The 24,005-nt window shown below is 26.9% G+C and overlaps 1 protein-coding gene across 2 annotated transcripts in view; it reads right to left on the reverse strand.

Moving 5' to 3' along the window:
- Positions 1–24,005, reverse strand: part of LOC129958340 (collagen alpha-1(I) chain-like) — an 84,261-nt gene that overhangs the window by 37,316 nt on the left and 22,940 nt on the right. For both annotated transcript variants that reach the window (XM_056070759.1, XM_056070758.1), the window contains exons 3-12: positions 23,403–23,443; positions 11,532–11,615; positions 10,108–10,152; positions 7,359–7,433; positions 7,179–7,268; positions 6,603–6,647; positions 5,886–5,939; positions 3,440–3,493; positions 2,797–2,850; positions 557–610 (exon numbers count right to left, since the gene is read on the reverse strand). In XM_056070759.1, the coding sequence (XP_055926734.1) occupies positions 557–610; positions 2,797–2,850; positions 3,440–3,493; positions 5,886–5,939; positions 6,603–6,647; positions 7,179–7,268; positions 7,359–7,433; positions 10,108–10,152; positions 11,532–11,615; positions 23,403–23,443 (596 nt within the window). The remainder of the gene's footprint in view (positions 1–556; positions 611–2,796; positions 2,851–3,439; positions 3,494–5,885; positions 5,940–6,602; positions 6,648–7,178; positions 7,269–7,358; positions 7,434–10,107; positions 10,153–11,531; positions 11,616–23,402; positions 23,444–24,005) is intronic.

The raw sequence follows: 24,005 nt of genomic DNA on the forward strand, positions 1-24,005 counted from the left end.
CAAATTGAAACTAAGTACAATGAATGTGATTATGCAAATTCATTTTAAATAATATCAATCTGATTGTATAAATTCAGACAAAAATTGGTAAAATAGTAACCAGAATTCAATAACAGTATAATAAATCAAAATAGAATAAGCTGAATTTACAGGAAGCAAATTCAATTATAAAGTGAAAAAGTGAAACAGTAAAGCTAATTTAATAGCTTTATAAATAAATCTTATAAAAAAACTCAAACCACATAATAAAAGAACATAGTTCTTGCTATGTTATCTCATACAATCAATGTTTATCCTTTTATATGGAAATTATAAAAAGAGGAAATATCGCCACTCATATAACAGATTTGATCCCATTAATAATAAGTTCTATCTACACATAAATAAAAATTAACCTACACTGAAATTGTTGAGTATTTATGTCAATTCAAAATGTGATTCCAACACAAAACTCCATTGAATAATGCAATGCATCATATTAAAATGTTTGAGATCTAAAATATAAAGGGGAAACATTTTCAAAATAAAAATATATACATTAAATGGTATTACATACACGATGACCTTTAGCTCCAGGCAATCCAGGTAAACCAGGTGGACCTCTTGATCCCTAAAGAGACAGGGAACAATTTCAATAAAATAATTTGAAAAATTAACAAAATGTTTTATTCCCTTATTGCAAAAATTCAATATACAAGCCATAGTTCTATTTTCTTTCAGATTCTGGGAGTTAAAATGATTAAACTCTGGTGATAAAAGATAGCTGTCATTTTCTGTATTACAAACTGGACTTGCTGATTACTTGGGTGAATTGAGAGCATCTTAGAATCAAATATTGCAAGATATTTGCAATTTCGAATTATATAAAAAATTCATTCTAACAGAAAAAGAAAATGCACAATTATCAATCCAAGAGATGTGAAAAATCAAATAAAGTAAGTTACTTGCAAGTAAATATTTATCCGTTTTCAATCTTTTCCAGTGTTTCTAATTTAAATTTCAACTGTTGCTCAAATTTCAACTTATTGATAACAGAATTATCACGACAAAAACGTCACAATTAAAAAACCTTACAGTACATATTTAGGCTTAATGTAATCTCAAATCATTAAAATAGTTAAAAATAAGACAAAAAATGTTTTTTAATATGTTGCTAAAAAATTAAAATTTAAACTAAGAGAGAACAATTCATTGCAGCCCCTATTTTATTTATTAATATGTATCTTTAATCACAACTCTTTTAACAACATCTGTAAATTATAGCCTATATATTTAAGACTCAATAAGTCATTAGTCTCATACTATAAAAAATTACATATACAGAAAAATATGAACTAGAATTAATAACTCTTAATTAATTATAAATTTTTCAATAAGCAAACAAATTAAATATTATATTTGTGAAGCAATATCCTGAAAGAAGTTTTAAGTAAAATTCTTAAAATTTTAGTTTAATAGCAAAGTACATTTTGGAGAAAATTCAAATCTTATAAAGGCCGATTATTCCAAAAACCAAAAATTAACAGCGCTTTTTTTTTGTGAAAATGAATATATGTACAGAATGATTATGTATTAAATAATAATAGCAAATCAATAGGGAAAAGTGTTGTACTTTTGAACAATTCTACCGTGCTGCAAACTGTCATTTGGATTTGGTTTTAATTATAATAACATCCCGTTTTAAAACAACACTAGGGCTATTTAAACTGTCATTTAGTAAGTAAGAGAACAACTGACGTATTGTAGTTGTTTGTCTAATCATCAGAGAGTAGCTCGGTAAGTCTGATGTTGTAATTGCATATTACTATTTTTAAAAAAATTTAACCACCTATGATAAGTAAATATGTTGCCATCCTCATCTTCAATTTAATATTTTTACTACCACTGTTTGTATTTAATGTAAAATATGAATAATAATTATGAAATATGCTTTATGTAAAGGTAGAGTTAGTGCTATTGTCTAGTTAACGTCGTATCGTTTCTCCACGTTATTTTTTTCCAAAAAGGCACGCTGCTGTATTTTGGGACAAATATGTTGTATCTCAGGATATCTCTAGGTACAAAAGGGTTTGCATGCAATTGCATATTTGGTTTTAAAACACATAAGATAATTTAGTGTATATGTGCAAGCTTTTTTCCCTAATTTTTTAATAGTTTTGCTTAGAAAAATAAAAAAGCAAATGTATTCTTTAGGTTGTCAAAACTACCACAAATAACAATAACTCTTATTTGGCTATTAATAACGTTGCAAAATATTTTCTTTTGGGGGTGGGGGTGGGGGTATTTTAATTTTCGCTCCCCGCTCAAGGTGTTGTATTTAGGGATATTAGCAAAACTGTGAAAAAAACATTATGTGCTTTTTAAATGAGATAAATTGGAGTGCATTTCTTAAATGATTGACTTCAATAGAGTTTGAATTGTACAACTTTAAACTTAACCTAACTTTTTAAAAAACAATAAAAACTGTCTCAAAGTGATCCTTCCCCATATATGTAATTCAATCTTGCCAGTATTTTTAATGACGAAGTAAGGTTATGATGATAAAACACCTAAATAAATTGCATACAATTTTGGGGTCAGTCAATTACAGAATCGTATTTCAAATATCATTTAAAAAAACAAAAATTACTTAAGCTAAAATTTTAAACATAAGTCAGTTGATAGTCAAACATAAAAAAAAAAAAAAAAAAAAAAAAAAATTAAAAAATCCTTTTTCGAAAGTATCAGAATCAAAAAAGTAATCTGATTGTGTAAGCATAAATTAAAACCCTTTTTAATTTAATAAGAACTTCATACTTGAGGACCAGGTGGCCCAGGAGGTCCAGGCCTACCATCTTCTCCAGGCTCTCCCTATAAATAAAAATGTTATATGAGCACATGTTTTCCACAGACCATTAACAATACATTAAGTTGCAAAAACTTATACCTATTTCTTGTTGTCAAAACTTAAAATAACAGAAAAAAATAATTTTAAAAAGTAAATAAAATTTTAGTAAGAATTTATTCCATAAATTTTAATACTTCAAACATTTTACTGATTATTCAGTTCCTCATCATGTTAATGGTAAATTGTGACAGTCCCTACACATACAAGAGAATAGTAAAACCTTCAAAATAAATTATTCAGGAAACGAAAATGAAACTTCTGTTCAGGATAAAATTTGTACAGTTTCTTTTTAAAAACCTTCAATAAAAAGAATAGTAAGAAAAAGAAACTTTTAATCAAGCACCTTACAACTATAAAATTTATAAACCTAGCCAGAAAATGAAGACAGCATCAATATAACAGAAAAAAATTACTAAAGGGTTAAATTGTCTATAGTAATATATAATTTGTTAAAGGTCTTTCCCTTAACCCATTTCCCATTTCTTCCTTTGAATATTACAAAGAAATATCAGGGAATTGAAATTTTATGAAAGCATTAAAAAATGATCTCACATCTTTTCCAGGTATTCCTGGTAAACCTCGAGGTCCTGGAAGTCCAGGTGGTCCCTAAATTAGAAAGCAAACACATATATTGTACTTATTCAGTTTGGTAAGAGAAAATAATGACATATATAAAATAATTTTCAAGTGTTTAATAAAATGATTTTTATCAGGAACACAATAACTTGAACTTCTTTATTGCATATAAATTGTATAAAATAGTAATGAATATCAACTTTGTAAATGAAAAAAAAAAAATGATTAAACCAAATTTTTTTTAAGCATTCTTTGAACAAAAACCTTATTTTTAGTCATTTTCCCTACAGTAATAAATATTTTTAGAATATTTATTACTGTATTTATTACCTTATTTTGCTGCCAGCATAAATTAAAATTTCAAACATTCTAAAATTTAGATAAAAATCTATAAGAATATCAACACATCACTAAAGTATTCATAACATTTTAAAGGACATATAATTTTTAAAAATCAATTCTAAATATTTTATCTACATATTCATGACAGAGAAAATTAAAATCATATCTTCTAATCGAGGCAACTTTTTGGAAATTTTAATTTCCTCAAAAGACTTCCAAGTACCTAAGGAATGAAGATATTTCTTTCTTTCTTTTTTTTTCTTCAGAAGTTTGAATTGAATCAAATGAAATCGCATAATGTTACATCCCAACCAAGGCTTTTTTCTTTTATGGTTGATTATTTTCCTAAAAATTAAAATAGCTATATGCATTTTAATACCATGCATTTTTTATACATGTCTCTTTGATGTGTGCGATTACATGTTTCTTTTATTACTGTTAAATCAAAAAGAACATGATATCCTGGTAAGTAAATCGAATAATGCACAGTAATTCGAAGAATGCATTAAAACTCCAAAAACTATGCTGCGAGATCATAAGAATTCTCGGAAAAGTTACAGCAGATTATAGGCAGATCACCATTTTTAATTGCTGGAAACCAATCAGAAGAGATAATAGCTAATTTATTCTCTTCATCTGAATATAAATTGCTTCCGGCCTTTTATTCGCACTTTTATACCTAATGTTCTACTAGAATAGCCAACAATAGGATTCCCTTAGAAAAATCAAGTGAACATTACTTTTTTCTGTTGCACTTTCTGATAATCTCCAGCTTCAGCCCAGACTTTTATTCATGCCAGCCTCTAAAGCAGAGACATTTGTAGGAAGATTTGACTTACTCTAATTAGTCATCAACGCGTTTGTAGAAATCATTGCTCATTTAATTAGAAATTAACTTTATTTATAATTAGATAACTTCTTGAATCGAAAAGTGAAAATTTAAACATTTCTAGAGAAGTTAAATTTTTTAAATTCTTTAAAATCTAATTTCCAATATAAAAAAATATATATACAATTTATGCCTTATTCGGACACCCTCCCCATAAGCTTGGTGTCCTAGTGCATTGGTCTGTGGTAGTTACAGTCTTGGAGGGATCGTTTATTTACAAATAGACCGTTGAAATAGGAAATATAATTTTAACTATGGGTTAATTTCATATAAAAAAGCAATGCATGTACTGAAAATTGAATTAAAAATGTAGCCAACACGAATAAAAGCATTTAATGTTGCATCATCTATGCATGGCATTATAAAAAAATGCGATGTAAATTCTCGTGAATAAATTTATTTATCTGAAAAAAATTTACTAAACATTGTTTTTCTTCTGTTGATTAAGATATATTCTGTATACATAAAGAAAACAGTGAAAACTTATAATATTCCATATATTTTGGGTAAAACTAGATATTGATGTTTTGTACAATATTTGAAAATTTTAGCTAACAACTAAAATACCGCAAACAGCATTTTTTTTTTTATATAGAAGTGAAGCAATACCTAAAGACTTAAGCATGCAACAAAATAAACAATTTTTATTAAAGAAGCTTATTTTGCTAATGTACCCCTAATTGTGCATGTTTATATTCTTTTACATTTCTAATTTAATAGATTGACAGACAGATTTGTTTACATTTCTAATTTAATAGACTGAGAGATATTTTCATTTTAAATAAAATGAAGCCATTTTCTTTGGTGACAGGTTGTTTCCTATTTAAAAAAACACACACACACTCTGAAATTTTTAAAAAATTAAAAATTAACCTTGCACTTTTAGAATCCAAAAACAATAAAAATTATGAAAATTTAATGCAACTGATACTTAAATGCTTCCACTCAAAATCATTTAATTTATTTTGTGTTAAAGACTTGTTATTTAAAAAAAAAAAGAGAGACAAAAATGAATTTTGCGCAAATGAATGGTAACAATTATGGTAAGAAAAGAAATCCTTCACCAAATATCTCTTAATGTTAAAAATTTGGTGCCCATCCCTGAGCTTTATATAAATAAAAAAAAAATCAAACATACGAGCAAAAATGTATATCACAGAAACAGTAATTAACAATATTAAAAATACTTACAGCAGGGCCGGCATCTCCAGTTTCGCCTCTTATTCCTTGAAACCCTTGAGGTCCCTGAAGGAGTTTAAAGTATGATACAGATTAAAAATAATTATATATAAGAAATAAAAACATTCATTCAATATTTTTGATTATTTGAAAGAATGTAATATAGCTAAATTTGTATCAGCGCGAAAAGTTCGAACACAAACTTTCGTGACATTCCTATTATTTCGTGTATATCTAAAAGTCATAAATGCTTCTGAAATGACAGGATAATAAATGTTATTAATTAAAATAAATACTACACAATTAAAAGTAAAAGTAATTTTTTTTAATTCGTGATAGTTAAATCTTTTATTTGATCTGGAAGAATCTCATGTAAATGCCATAAAATGAAACTGAAGAGCTACTATGCATTTATAGTAGTAATTTCTTTTAATTATATTTTGAATTATCGCAACATGATTCTGTTGATGATAAATACAATCTGTAGACTAAAATGATTCACTATATGTCAAACAAACAAAAAATGTAAAAAATTACTTATCATTCATGTGAATCATTAATATTCAAAAGAAATACAATTTTAATACACTGCCAAAAGTATTAAATATGAAACGAACGGAATTCATATTTCATCAAAATCAGCACAACTAATTTAATGTGTCTTACAAATCTAATGGGCAGAAATTAATCAATTTTGAAACTAAAATCTTATTGTTAAATATGACTTACAGATGGTCCAGGAGGCCCAGGTGGTCCTCGTTGTCCAACAGGCCCCTGAAATCAACAAAAAAAAAAGGAATAATTAATGACTTTTCCAATTTTAAATCTAAAAAACAACAGAAAACTAGGTTGATTATTGCATATTTAAAAATTTGAACTGCAACTAAAATTACTACTGCCTAATATTATTAACAGTCTGTTATTTTAAGAAAAAATTATTCCCTCCCTTAATTTTATTTTAATAAATATAAATCTCTATGAATATGAACTTTTTAAATTCATAGCAGACATATAAAAGTAAAAACCACTTATTTTATAAATTGTTCATAGAAAATAAGAAATCGATAACCTAAATCAAAAAAAAAAATGAATGCTTAAATTTTATTATTATGAAAATGAAAATAAAATAAATTTAAAAATAACTATCAAAAATGTTTTAAGTTAAAATTTTGAACTGCTCACTTTTATAAATCATTTCTTCTCATGAAAGTAATTTAGAGATGAACCATTAACTTATTGTGAATATGATTCATAATAATCCAAAATATCATATAGAATAAAGCTAACTAAAATAACTGTACTCACAACTTGAGCTTGCATAAAATGAAAAGCATCAGGAGCAGGACCTTTATCTCCATTACCGCCTTGAAGAGCCAACTGATTAAACCAGTTATACTGAAAAAATATATAACTAATTTGTAAAACTGATTCAAATAGAATGGTTCACAGATTTGATACTTAAATATTATTGAAATTTATTTTTACTCCTAAATGTCCAGGAGGTCCAGGTGGGCCAGGTTGACCAGGTGATCCATGACTCCCAGGGTGCCCAGGATTTCCCTGCAATTAATAAACAGAAAAAAAATCTTATACTAATATTTAGCAAATACAATAAGAAACAAAACTACTATAAATTTATTTGGAGATATATTATGGGAAAAAAACACAAAAAGAAACTGAGTTTATAATAAAATAAATCAACTTTCAGCATGTATAAATGTTAAGAAAAAGATTTTGAAAGGAATAATTTTTGCAAGATGATGCAAAATACATCTAATCTAATTATAATTTAATCAATTCACAGGATACCTTATGGCATTTATTGAAATTCGGTTAATAGCCTTAATAAATAAACATACTATCTCACACAATTTTCTTCAGTGTGATAACCAAAATATTCAGTATAAATAGGAAATTTAACTGTTTGTATTGTATTTGCTGTAAAATTATAAAGTAAAACCCAAAATAAAAAGGATCTTCTACGCACTTTCTCATAAAAAAAACTTTAGAGTAAAAAGTAGAATGATAAGCACTTATATTGCCCTGAAAATTTTTATTAAATTTTTTTAAAAAAACTGCAAGAAAAACCTATTTAATTTTATGACCAACCAAAGCTTGGTTTATTTTCTTGCCGACAAATAAACTTAGGGTCAAAGGGAGAAAAAACGATAAACAAAGTAAATAAATAAAAGTGGTCACGATAACGACCCCCCCCCCAGCGCTAAGTAACTATTTTTCTCACTGATATTACGCCTCATGCTTAGAAACTAGGGAAACCTCGAAATCTATAAATGCATATAGCAGTGCTGCAAGGATGATAGGATGGAATGCTACAGCCTTATTACAAATGTGTTCTGTTCACAGAAAATTTCCAAAATATTTTCCTTTTTTTTTTTTTTTTAATTAAACAAATAGTTGAAAGCAACTAAACAAAATGCTGAAAGAGACAAGTTGATTTAAGATTTTGTGTGTCATATAAACAACTCTATTGTCTATATAGTAGTCTATAATATTTCTTTGGATTTATGCTCTTTATACTCAAGAGGCAAAAGTTTTCCAATTGTTTTCACAGATATATTACTTATGAAATAATTTCCTTCAAAGAATAAATGAGAATTGACATGCTTGATTCCAAATGGTGATTAAAGGAAATTTCTATGGTCCTGCTTCATTCATATATGCTAAACTAGATGTGAATAAATGGATATAATGAGTAAAATTCTCTCAGAAATTTGTATTTAAGAAAGCCTTTTGAGGATGCCAGTAGTCAATAGCCACTTAAAATCCCATTTGCTGATTGCTTAACATAATGAAATGCCATAGTATAGCACAGATTGATTTTAAAAAAATTTATATTGCTACTGTAATATTAATAGAGTTATTAAGTTAAAAGGCATAAAAAATTTTAATTTACAAAGAGGACTGAGGTATTCTGTAGTATTTTGAGATAGAATTGTCAGAAAATTCAATTTCGGCAACCAAATATAAAAACATAACCAACACAAAAGTAAATGAGTAGTTACATGCATACTTATACGTTAAAAATTGAAAGATTAAACATGTAATTCCAGATATATTTTGTCGGTGTTTAGTACTCATATGCTGTGTAAAAGTACAAACAATCGTGTTAATAATAAAACAGTTCCATTATGGAACATAAAATTACTTATCTGATACGTCGCGATCAAGCTACTAAATAAAATATTAAATTTCAGCACACATATTGCCATTTCTTTAAACATAAACACATTTTCACTTAACTGATGTTTATAATCATTAAAACTCGTCTCGGGATTGCCACGACATGCCGTCACAACAATATAAGAATTTACATAGAGATGATTTTAATTCTTAATTAAGGATGTTAATAAAACATGTATTTTTTTTCTTTGGTCTTTGAAAAGTCATGCAAAGATGCCGCGATTCTTATTTATATATTATAGTAAATTGATTATAAGGAATAAATGGTCTTTAACCATAAGGGATAACTTGTATTCAATCTCTTTTTATTTTCAATTGTCCGGAATCAATATTTCTTCATTGATAAAATATATGTACATTCAAAAATCCATATACGAGTTATATTATCAAACAATGTATGGATGTTATATCTTTTCTCACAAATGTTTTTAAAAAAAAATCCTTCATAACATTTTAAGCAATTAACAGCTATGTGTATAATCATGGATATTATTCTTTTTTTAAAAAATGCCACGTATTTATGAATAAAACTGGATCAGTTTATATTGAAGAATTTATAACTTTGATATTTATCACAATCTTTTAAATAACTTTTTTTTTCTGCATGTGAAATTGCATTTCAATTATGATAGAAAATTTTAACAAGTAATTCCTGGCATTTTTACAAAAAAAATTAAAATAAAACAAATCTTGCAATTATTTAAAATAGAGGAGTTATGATAGAGTAATTTTCAGGATATATGTTCAATAAGATAATACAACTATATTTTTTAATAAAAGTATTAAGAGTAAATTTCTTGTTTTATAAATATAAGCTGGCGATGTATTTATAAATGTTTGTACACCGTCATGAACTATAATCACTACAGTGGCATAGAGTATTGCTTCTACAAAATTTATGCAACATTAAAAAATACTGCATAATAATATAGAACATTAGATTATAATAATATTGCATAATAGCAGAATTTATTCATACTACTTTTTAATACAATATTATTGTGTTCAAACATTTTAAAAAGATTAAAATTACCCGTTCTCCAGGAGATCCAGGAATTCCTGGTTCACCACTAATGCCCTAAAATGCAAATTACATTAAAAGACTAATGTAACAAATATAAAGAGAAAATAAATTTTCATATAAAAATCTGAATTATAAACTATAAAAACTATTGTTTGCAAATAGCACAAATTAGTCACAAAGAATGAAGTATTATAAGTATATTTAAGAATAAAGTATATTTAAGAATGAATATTTTATAGCATTTCATTCATTTAAAATTTCCAGGCAGAAAATAAAGTACATACAATGCACTTTTAGTAATAATAACATTGCTATTAAATATAGTAAAGAATAATATTGTTTCTATTTTTCAAAAATAATTTAATATAGAGGTTGATAATTGTTAATTAACATCAGCTTATTGTAAATGTAGTAAATTGTATTTTATGTATATAAATAAAGAAACTATTATTAAAATGAAAGCACATTGTATTACAAAACACAATTTAACTGCTTTATGACAAATGTCATTGAAATGTTTTGCAATCATTCTATTAGATTGTAATTGAAATAAAAATTTTAAATATTCAAGAGATGAATATTATAAGCCTTTTTTGTGTTAAAGAAAGATAATTGAAAAGTAAAATGAACCACACATCAGTAAACAATTCAATGTGATTTTTATTATAAAAGCAGGCAAACTATTTGTTTTTAAATAGATAAAATCAGCATAAGATAGAAATGAAATTTATGTTATAACAATAATTGGTAAAATATGCATATTTATATTCTTTCAATCTTTGATGTCAAAAATATCTCAATAAAAATGTTTCAAAAATATTTTTAGACAATGGTTAGTCTTCAAAAATCTAATAGATATTTCTTATTGAAATTAGTTTGTTCAATTTATATAAGGAGTTTGATAATTTACATAAAAGTAAAGTTTAAAAAGTAAACCTGATAATCATATTAATTATCAGATTTAAATCTGGTAATTAATCTAATTTTTATTAATATCTTATAATCATTCTTGTTCAAAGAAAAGATTAGACTATAACATTAAATACTTGAATATAGTAATTTTGTTTAAAAAAGTGCAGCAATTTTACAATTTTCAGATCATATACTGACCAAAAATGTTTTGTACAAAATAATTGATAATATTTGAATACAACAAAAATTTTATATTTATAAAATAATACAATAATTAATAAAGTAATTAATTTTATACATTGATAATAATATTAATTTTAAAGATCTGTAATTAATGTTTATATTATAATACCATCAATGAAAACATTTATATATAAGAATTTTCGTTATGTTGCACAGTTATCGATTGTAATATTGTTTTAGATGGAAATTTTTAAGAAGAAAAATATACATTTAAAAAGATTAAATAAATAAAAAAAATATTTTAGCAGGAACTAAAAATTATTTTTAAAAAAGCTTACAGGAGGTCCAACAACTGGTACCACAACATGATCTGGAAGTCCAAGAGCAGGGACAGTTCGATCAGGATAAGATGGTCTAGGCCTCTAAAATAAATAAATATTGTCATTATTTCATAAATTAAGAATTGCATATAAATTAAACCAAAAATCATAAAATAAATTTTTTAAAAAAACTTATTTCATATGTCTGCATGAATAGTCAAAAAAAAATTTAATGTGTTAAAAATGGTTAATTGATTAATAAAGTTTCTATACAATTTAATTTCAGAAAAATGTAATATAAAACTTTAATACATATAGTTTTTTTTTCCTAGAACTTGAATTTTTCTTTCATAATTTTTTTCTAAATATCTGAAATAGCAAATTGTACGCATAGGACATCATGTCTTTAAATAAATTTAGTTGCATTATGTGTACTGAGTTGAATAACTTTAGTTGCATTATGTGTATTAATTGTACTGAGTTGTTAATTAATAATATCCAATGACTGAAAAATGGCAACTTACGTAAAGTTATTAGAGAAACTACTTCTTAATTAATGCTCTTTTTAATATTTTATTCAATTACATTTGGCAAATATTTATACTTCATGTATATAAGAAATTTTAGTTTCATCTGTATGTTCTACAGAGAAGAAAGAACCATTTCTGAGCACCCAAAAAATAATATTTCATAATAATTTCATGTAACCTATGTTAATTTCCTTATTATTCTTTCATATGCATATCATTATATTTCCTTCCACTGTTGTTCTTTGGAATGAATTCACATTCAATTAATGATAAATGAGTTGTTCTTTAGTTAAACATCATAAACACAGAATTATAGAAAGAATTCCTTAGTAATCATGAAAATATAAATAGTTTATCACTTATATTCTTTAGTATTCTTATGCAGCTCAAAATTTTTCTGTTGCTTGCATTATGAGAAAATTGTTCATACATAGAACCAATAATTTTTAATGACAGGATGGATTGTGTTGCATTAATGTTCTTGATAGAAGATTCAAAATTAATTTTAAAAATACAGGGAGTCCTAAAAAATCTATATACACTTTGATTAATTATTACATTAACAAATTATAATATACAACTAGTTTCAAAAAACATAACTGAATAGAAAGCATATGTCTCAAAATATGTCCATTAACTGTAATAAAAAAAATAGTAAATGAAATGTAGAATATTTTCAGCTACTATAAATTTCATGATTCTGATTAATATATACACTTTTCTTATATTTGTAGTTTTTATACAATAACATAATACTTTTTTTATAAATAAGCTACCATTAATACATATACTCAGATACTGCTAACCTTTAATTGACAGTGGAGCTCTATTTGAACTTATTGAATTTTAATTGCATAGGGTAGTTTACCAAGAGGCAAATTAATTATTATTATTTATTTATTTTTTTTAGATAGTGTGTGGTGATAATCACTGGAACTTAATTAAGAATGCACGATACCCTGTATTCAAGAGTAGTTAAAAAATAGTATTTCTAGCAAAATAAATTTCTTCCTTAAAAGTATTACCATATCAGTCCTTATCTTAATGTAATTTGTGGGGGGGGGTGGAAATATAGAAAGAATATGCAGTGCTGAACTCCTCCCACATTCATCAAAATAATATCCTGATGAAGTGTTTTACAAGAATGCATGAAGCTCAAAACCAGACACAGCTAAATAAGACCAGCAATAATCAATGAGTTGAAAGCACAATTGAAAGAAAATGCTGACTGGTATACTAAGCACTATTTGTAATTCCACTGACTTGCTTTATTAGAATAACAGAGGTTAATAATTTGAATACTACCAACAACTGACAAAATATATATTTATAAAAACAGAAATTGAAATTTTGATTTATGTTATAATTTGTTTATGTAATAGTCATTTCAAAGATATGCACATTCTCTCTTTTTTGTTGTTGTTATTGACACTCTATAGTTAAATAATAAAAATGAGATGAAATCCTATTCTTTTTATTTCTGTTCTTAAAGAAAGGCCAATTAAAATGTGAAGCACCTAAATAGTCAATTATCTAATCAAGACTTGAACTAGTAATAGTCCACAACCTGATCAGCTGGCCTCTTATTTATAATTCATATTTTTATTGTGTGAAAATTTCATTTTTTAAATGCTAGTCATATTAGATACATAAAATTTGATATCCTCTCTTGGATATGTTCTTCTGTTTAATCAAACAATGTAACATAAATATAAGCAAAAGATTTGGGTCTTCCAAAGTGCTTTTGTTTTATTATTATTATTTCTGGTTTTATAAAATAAAGGAAAATGTGTTATCTTTATGCATTTATTTTTTCAATATATGTTGTGGAATAATGAATTTGATGACGATTACTTTAGACTTTGAACAAATATTAATTATACTTTCTAGTTAAAATTACACTCATTAGTTTGAATATTTATTTATACTATCTAAAATAAACTGTTTACTTCAATAGAAGTCCTAAGAATTATTTTTAAAATCAATAGGGCTAAATTAATGAATAGGTAATGTAGGTAACTGGCAGGGTTCCTGAAACTTTAAGGGGTCCTTGACAACCTCTAAATTTCTTTACAGTATTTTTAAGAGAAATTTAATTTTCAAGGGTCAAACATTTGAACTTATTCAAATAAAATCAAGAATCTGCTTGGAGCATTTTTTAACAGCATTCTTAATTAAGTTTTGGGAATTTTACATTTTGTTATTTTATAATTATATTATTACTTATTGTATTTTACAAACTGTCTGAACCTATAATTAACTAATATTTTGACTACATTAAAAAAGTTTTACCATTTGGTTTAAGCAATTTATTTAAGATTATTTTTAGATTATCATTACTTTTAACTAAAAATTAAAGAAAAAATTACTTTTGGAAATTTTTATATTGATGAGATATTGAAACTAACTTTTTTGAAATTGATCTGAAATTAAATGTTTCATTTTTCAAGCTGTAAAAAACAATTACTTAAAACTGTCCATATAAAGGTTAAAATTGGAATCAATAAAAAATATCTGGTTTTGAAATTACGTAAAGAAAATCAGGGTGCTAAGAGAACTGTCTAAGAGCCCTTTGAGGGTTTATTCCTGCCCTGATAATCAGCAGTTTTTGCTAAGTAACAGCATTGAAATGTCTAATCTAATCTATCATTGAATCTAAAAAGCAGTATTCCTATGTAAATATTCTATTGATATTACATACACTTTGATGAGTACATACTGAATATTTCAAATGCAGTTTTGGTATAAACTTCAAGCTTCATACAACATACTTCAGTCTCCCATGCAGATTAGATATTTTATTGCTAAAATTCTGACTCGAATTCACAGATAATCTAAAATTAAGTTTCGAACTCATGAATCGCTATTTCGATTTTTTTTTTTTTAATATGATCTTCATATGGTACACATCTGTTTAATAAAACTATATACTTAACTGTTCTGGGATCATACAATCAGTAACTTTATATAAGAGTAAATGGTTTGCCAGCTAGCTTCTTTTTAAAAACTGATTTATCACTAAAAGATTAAAAAATTAATTCTCGAAAATTGCTTTGTCTAAGAGCTTCATATCTGATAAACTCATGTTGAACTATAAAGCATTTCTGATTCAAAGCAATCTAGAACACAAACATCGTTATTCCAAAAAATAAATTATGGTCCCCCTCCCCTCCTTTTACTACAGCAAATTCAAATGCAACGGTTTTTTTTAAAGTTTTCTTAAAAATTACAGCAATTCATGTTTATTAATTCATCAGTAAAGAATAACGCATAGCAAAACACATTAATTAACACAGAACACGACTTTTCTTGTTTTCGAAACTCCAAGCCTTCGCCAATTTCGAAGAAACGAAATCGGCTATACCTCTAATGGTATAATTTTCGAAAAAAATTAAACTTTAAACTTTCAGTTCGTGGAAAGGACATACTACTTCAGTTTGGGGGGAGGGGAAACGGCAACAAAAAACTCACCAAAAAGATTATAACTATACAAACGACGTTTTATAATTTTTAATAGCGTCTATGTTCCTTATTTTAATCTCCAGATGATTGAAAATTATACTTATAAACTAAGCGTTACATTGTCAGTTTCTCAAAAGATCAAAAGTTTTGAAATTTAAGTGAAACTTTTATAACTTTTAACATTTTATATATAGTGGGATTGTGGTATTTCAAATTATAAAAATTCATCTTTCTCGATAATATGTTAACGTGAGTAATTTTATACAATCCATTTTGATATAAGTACATAATTTTTAAATTTTTTTATGAAATAACCCACAATTCGTCATGAAGAGGAGTTTGCAAATCTTCCATGCATATCATATCCTACTATTAGACGGCGCAGTATGGCTAGATATGGCTTTTGCGCCATAAAGCACCACAAACTAAAAACCTACTATTAGACAATTAGAGTGTATTAAATTGTTTATTTAGTAAAAGATGTCTTAAATTCAAATATTTTTAAATCAAATTTTGTCATTTTGAATCTTAACAGCAAAGTTGATCTAATTTATCAATCTCTTTATCTATGTCTGCAGACTGTCATTAGTTTTACGAATCTTTTAACATCTAGGACATGTGACATGAGAAGTTTTAAAATAAATCTCCTTGCCAATCAAACTTTCCAACTTTGAAGAGGACGACAAATATTGTATTTTATCCGATCTATCTGCTCTATGTAAATTATCAAAATAATCTCCTTAACAATATACCTTAAAGGAATATTAAAAGTTCTTACAGTCTTCGGGTTTTGCATTTTTCAACAATACATTCCAATAACCCAGATCTCATGTTTTATATCTCTTCCACTGTTATATTTAACACCGAGTTCTCTGTGTAACCGAAGAGCGAATTTCGCTCAATCGCAGGTTCTAAGATTCCTTTATTATTGCCTGGCTAATGTAACGTTACTTGAACAAGTTAAATATATGTTCAGAACCTTATTTTTTGAGACTGATATCTCTTAATGTCAAACCAGATGTGATTGTATGTTGTCACAATGTATTTTACAATACCTTCAGCTCGTTTGTAAGATATGTTTTGAAAATTAGCAGCAGTAAGATCCGATTTTCATGTCTGACAAAGATTCCATTATCATTTATAGCTAGATCAAGAACACATTCTCTTATCTGGATTGCTTTGAAAATATATGGAACGTACTATCATTATTTACTAAAAAACAGTTTTATTTTAGTTTATGTATAATGATAATTTCTCACAGTCAAGCAGTTGTTTATGAAATTTGCCAGAGAAAGTTGCTGGTCCTGTTGTTTTCCCATCCAAGTATCTACATAAATGTCTGAAATGCAATCACCAAATGAACCACTGCAATGGGTCACTGAGCGTTAATGTTTATATTGCGATAGCATCATTTTTAGACTCATTATAACTAATAATTTTCATTTCATTAATATCAATATCTTCCAGAGTTTCATTTGATTATTATACTGCAAGTTTCACACGCCGGTATTACGTTTACGATATGATGTCCACCAGGATAACGAATTACTATAACGTTCTCGTCTCTCTCTCTCTCTCTGTATATATATATACAATATATATATATATATATATATATATCTCCCCCCCCCAACTTTTGAGACAAGATAAATTTTGGTGTTTGTCATTTTTTCCAAAATTTAGGTCCTTTGCGCTAACTGAAAATTCAAGATATAGTTTTTTAAAAACATTTTCCCTTTAATTAACAAACAAAAATAAAGTTTTTACTCGAATAATCGATTTTTATCTCTTTACTCCATTCTACAACTCCAGAAATGATTACTTTTTTTATATTATGCAGAGATAATTTAATTTTATCCTGTTCTTCAACAGCACGTTGGGATATTTTGTAAAGTACCTCAAATTATGACTTACAATTTTTTCTGATATATCAAAAGCCAGATTCTGTCTTTACAATTATTTAAAGTAATTATAATACAGAATAATACAGAATGTTTAAGATTGGAAAGGAATTTTAAAATCTGGGAACTGTATCGAATGTAAAAATGATTTTACAAAATAAGTTAAATTAATCTTTCACTTTGGATAATTTTCTTTCAACATGAAATAAAATTCTTTAATGCCTCGATCGAAAAATAAAGATTTACAGTAGAAGAATTTGTCAACAGACTGGGGAACAAAATTAATTGCTGGATTATGTAGTTCATTACAAGTGCTTCGGAATACAGATTTTAAACAAAAGTATCAGGCGGTACAAAATTTGACTCCAAAAATGAATATAAAGAAGAAATTACGCAAGAAACGGAAGAGAATTAAAATGATGGAGACAGATGAAACATCAGATAAAGGATACAACTAGACCACTGAATAATTAATTATGATACAAATTTACAGTTTTCTTGATCTTTAATAGATTGATTTTATCAAAAAATGAAGAAAAAAAATTGTATGTGGAGGTTTTTGCTTTACCAGTGTGTTAACTTGATAATACCTGAGTGCCCTGGATTTTTCAAAAATAGGCCGCAAATATGGTTATTGAAATTACTAAAGATTTAAAAAAGGAAGTGATTCACGTCAAACGGAAAGTTTGAATGAATTAACTCTTATACCAAATATTGTCTACGCTGGATGGAATTATATTTCTGCTTATATTTTACAAGCTCCTCCGGATTTCGGTTTAATTGAGTCTTACCCAAATATGAATGTTACTCTTCGAATACTTATAACTCTCCCCACTTGCACTGTTTTAAGCGAAAGTAGTTTTAATTCATTTAAATCAATGAAAAACTATTTAAGGTCAACTATTGGACAAGAACGATTATAGAATTGTTCTGATAGTTCAATATAATATAATATAATTTAAAATATTAATTACGATTATATAATTAATGAATTTGTTAAAACGAAAGCCAGAAAAAAAAAGGAATTAAAATAATCATAAAAAAATCTTGTTATATATTTATTTTATTAGTTCCCCAAACCAATTAATTAAGAGTCATTAATACAAATTTTCGCACAGAGTGTAGGAATAGCTAGTTATGGCATTGTAATGAACTATTATTCCGTATCAAATGTTTCAAACATCAGTGATGAATATTACTGACAGTGTGATTTAATCATCGATATGAATTTAACGGCGACTTTTCGATTAGAAATCTTGAACCAGGAATTCAATCGATTAAAGGATATGATTCGATCTGTTCAAATCGCTTAATCTTGTGAACAGGAATCCATGGATGCTTAAGGAAAATCCCATTCAACACAGAGCTCAAGTTTATTCACTTTCCAAGTAAAGATCTCCCAAGTAATCCCAACACTACCTTACGTTCATGCATTACAAATCACCACCCACACATGCGGAGCGATAAAGAGAACAGAAGCTCTTCCAAACACGACCATAAAAAGAAGCTATCCTACTCCGCTTCAAGGCAACAAATCGTTATACGCAAGAAGAAAAGAAACGCACTGAGTATACTATCTGCGAAGCAATGAAAATAAAGTTAATACAAATTAAATTATATAAATACAAATTAAAGATTTCTTACTAGGTAAAATCATTTTTATAAATAATAACTATGGTTCAAAGATTTATTTAGTGAATCCGAGAAAATTCAATATCCAGTCAGAATGTCATGATTGAAAGTGATTTTAATGCACTACCGATTTACTAGAAAGTCCTCCTTAAAAAAGTCCTGCGCATAACGCTCAAACACTTTACGTAACTGACAGTGAATTTATTGACTCCAGGTTCATGATTTAGTCTTTAGGTAACAACCTACAAAATGACAACTGCAGTAATTTCATAGAATCAATCAAGGCTTCTTAAACATTTTCCAGTTCCAATTTTTATAATGGAAAAAATTCTTGCGACCCTACTTTCTTTAGAAAAATCTTGTGGCGTTCCCAATTTTCGAAAATAAGTAAGAGAATGAATCATTAACTAAACAAAGCCATCAGAAAATGAAAATAAGAATAGTCATTTAGTGAAAGTAAATGAAAATTTTAAAGTCAGGATAATTTTGAATTATTCTTACTTCTAAATGAGGGACCTGACAAGAAGGCTTCATTCGAGTTTCGCGAATCATAAACGTTTTTCTTAGATCCCACTTTTTACTGCACTTACAGTTTTAGAAGTTCTGGGATATACGAAAAACATCTTGAGCAAACTCAAAATTTGTCTAGTCATAGTACAGCATTCAATTTTTTTTTCAGTGCACCCTTAAAAAAAAGCATTTTAAAATGGATGTTAGATGCCTTTGATTTTTCTGAATTCATTTCCTATTTTTGAGTCTGTCTTGATCATTTTCAAATTCTGATAAGTAATAATTTACTAATTCACATCAAAATTATGTCATCAGGTTTGTAGTTCTTATGGATCAAATATAGCGAAAGAAATGGCATGTAATCTGGTGAATTTTTGCTACTTAAAACAGTATCAGTTGCATAATGTGATAATAATATAGAGATTGCTAATAATCTGACTAGAAGACTGAAAGAGTATTAATGATTTTATAAATCTTCCAAAGTAAATCTCGTTGCTCGCAATGTCAAGGAAATGACAAAAGAGATTCTCTGAACCTAAAAGTGTAATTGTACAAGTGGATTTAAGAAAAAATAACAAGTATCCATAAATTGAGGAACTTCGTAGAATTTACAATAATGCTTGGAAATAGTTTGCCCTACAAAAGACACAAATATTAAGGCTGTAGAATTGTTCAGCCTTTCAAAAAAGTATCTCAACACTTCTTACTGCTCGAAATCTGCAGATATTAAAATCAAGAAATATGCATTAATTAATTTAGTATTGTGCCCTTTTTAAATTTAGGGTGATTATAAATAAATACTCCAAATTTACAGGTTTGTTTTAAAAAAAGTAAAATCTTATTGTTCATCGGAAATCGAGAATAACAGTTGAAGGTTTAAATTCAATACAATTATAAGTATTCAATATGACCAATACGATAATTCATTCCACAATTTTTTCTGCATGCCCAGTACAGATATGCGTTGAAAAGATGCAGATATGTGTGTATTACAATACTTCGTTCTTTTTTTCTGGTTACATCAAACAGCAGATGTTTTTTCCTTTACTACCAATTTCAAAGCATCAGATCAAAGATGCTGAAAGAGTATGGGGATAAGTTATCGTATCGTCTTGATATAGTCTGTGTTTTTGTAGGTACTTATAATGAACACCTATTAATTATGTTAAATTTTAAATTTCCAACTGTTATTTGTAATTTCTGCTGAACAACAAAGTTATACATTTTCTTTTCTTTTAATAGCCCTGCTGAGTTTGGATATTCATTTATAATCATCCCGTATGTAAATCATGCTGGCAATAAGGGACATCATAGTTATTTTCATATTATCTTCAAATTTTACTGTAACAGCCCTCAGTTTTTCTTCTTTTAAACAATTTCTCTTGTTGAGAACCTTCGACCTGTGAATTTCATATAATTTGATGCAAAATATCTAGAGATATATAAGGGAAAAAAATAAATAAAGAGTTATCTCAGTATACGTAAATGTAGAGAATAGGTCATATTTGTAAATCTTTCCTATATTTTTTCCACTCAATTTATTGATCCGTATTTTTTGCTGTTACTAAAATGATTTGCACTGAAGAAAAAGGGCTAAGCAATTGATGAAATATGCATAAAAAAATTATGTATTCGAATTTCCATGTTCATTTACGGAGCGAAAATCAAGAAAAAACAAACAAAAATATTTAATAACAACAAAATCATTTAATTTCATTTCCTTATCCATAAATAAACCTTGGATATACTCATTTGCAGTTCATTTCGTTATCTCCGATAAATAAAATCAGAAGAAAACCAGAATTCTCTTATTTAGACATTTTATTACATTGTTGTAATATGCGTTATCTCGATTATATACAAGCTATCGAATATCCTGAAAAATAAATGGTTGATATGATATAAAAAAGATTCATTAGAATTATTTGCATATTAGAAAAACATTATAACTAAAATGGTTGTTATCAGGTGATATAATTTTAATGACGAATTTTCCAGCAAATGAAAATATCATTTACAAAAACCTCTGATACGGCATTTATATTCAATTGCCTTTAGTAATAAAAATAGCAAATAAGAAAACTGATTTGCAAATATTTAATTTCTATTTCATTTTTAAAGATGACACTATATTTGAATCTAATGGAGGCATATTTTTACAATTGTACCCTTCGTACTTCATTGAATCAAATTTTCAGAAATTATTACTTATTATTTTATAAATCAATCACCTTCCAGAATTTTCCTTAATTCTTCACAGTTTCATTTTTTTTATGTATTATAAAAATAAATTCTTTCAAATGCTAGCGGTTAGCTCTCTTTGTTGAATCGACAGCTCACTTCTTTGCTTTTTTGTTTTGTTAAAAAGAAAACATAAATTAGCATTATCAATACCAGATTATTATTCTACAATAATATCCAAATACTTTATTTATTTTTTGTTTTATTTTAACGACACATTTTTCTCAACTGCTTGTAATTTTGATGATTCCTCGAAAAGAGTGAACATAAAAGTTCATAAGAAGCAAGAGAAGAATTTATCATATAAAATTTCATCATTATAAAAATTAAGACAGTGTCAATATATATCTTAGGACAGATCATTCAAGATTGGACATCATCGTAATTTTTTTTTTAATTTTTTAAAATAGAAGTGTCAGTATTAAGCCGATTTTGTTTTATGCTTCTGAAGAGATCAACGCCATGTTTCGTCCTTCTCTAGATGCCTCTTTCACAAGTGACGAATTGCTTCCAAGATCACTAGGAATGACATATATGTGCTCAGATCGAAGGTAAACATATCAATGATGAAAAATAAATAATTTTTAAAAATGATTTAATTGGTATTTGCAGAAAGGCATCTAGAATCGCTAGAAGTAGCATAAACTTAATCACATAATGAGGATTCACGTTGATTTGATGACTTTCATTTAATTTCAATTTCATTTCATTTTCAAATACGATAGCAGACGCTTGGTTAATTTTGAAAAAAAGGTTTGGATTTAAAGGCGAATGCAATAAACAAGGATGTTGGAGTGGCAGAGGATAATTCACACAGTGACTGGGTATTTTTCTTCTAGTGTCTATTTTTGTTTACCTTGCTGAGATTGATAACTTCATGGCATTTACAAAAAAGATTCTACACTGAAAAGTTAACAGGCCTAGAATCCATCTGTCAGACAATTTGCCGATTTAAGCATCAGTAAAAAAATAAAAAATAATAAAAAAAAAGAATAGACAATACAGAGTATGCGATTGCAGTCATGTGTCATAGGTCCTGGGAATGTGGTGCTTAGTGACTGTATGCTGTGTGGATAAAGAGTTAATGACATAGTTACGTATGTTTAATGGCCTCTATAATAATTTTATATGTATTTTATAATTTGACTCTGATTAAACTAGCATCATTGATTAATTCCAATTACGTGAATATTTTTTATCAAAACATTTGTACCGTTCCTTTTTACTCAATAGTAGGGAAGAAAGGGTTTTATTATTAATGTTTCAATTATAAGGGCATTGTTTAGCAGTTATCTTTTACTGCTGCGATACGATGTTCATGAAGTTGGCACTAATTAAATTTTAACGATTTTCAGTGTCATTTTCGCATTGAGACAATTTTCGAAATTATTTACCATCAGTGTTTACTCATGATCTGAAAGGATTAATATTAAATTTTTGTCATTCCGATCAACTTGAAAATGGTAGAAATGCTAACCTGAAAAAGTTATTTTTGTGCCCTTCTGTATTCATTTACCATATTGAAGAAAAAGTAGAATCCCCCCCCCCCGTAAAATCATGAAAGAACGCAGAACAAACGAACAATCAATTAACAACACATCAGATTAACTTACCGAGCTTACAGTTTCTTCAGGTCCAAAAACAGCCTCCTCCTCTGAAAAAGTAATTAATGCTTATTTAGATTAAATTAGTTTTTAATGCCTAAAAATACAACTTTTGCTAGCTTATGATTATTATATTTTGGCACTAAAATTACTATTTCTGGAAATTAGCAAAAAAATTTGGAAATGTTTATTATTATTATTTTTTTTTTCATTACTGAAAACTTTTTGGAAGCATGCGTTTCATATAAAACAGTTCCATTTTACTCATTATTAGATTTTTCTAAAACTCTAGTACAAGAAATAAAATCAAAGCATAAAAGATGAATTATTCTTTCCTACTTTCAGGCAAAAGTCGTTTTCACTGCGTAGTGAATTTGTGACGTCGTTTATTTTAAATCTAATTACTGTAAAATGAAACAACATACTAATATATAATATTTTATGAGACTAATATTTTATTTCATTATGCTATAAAATGAAAGGTGATGACAAGTTAAAAATTATGTAAGATGCCCCTCAACGGACGATTCTAAAATATAGGTGTGAACAAAATGAAAAATTTTCTCTCCTGAGCATAAAATAGGAACTCTCAGAGTTTATAATTACTATTCA

The sequence above is a fragment of the Argiope bruennichi genome, chromosome X1 (assembly GCF_947563725.1).
Source record: "Argiope bruennichi chromosome X1, qqArgBrue1.1, whole genome shotgun sequence".
Taxonomy (NCBI): Eukaryota; Metazoa; Arthropoda; class Arachnida; order Araneae; family Araneidae; genus Argiope; species Argiope bruennichi.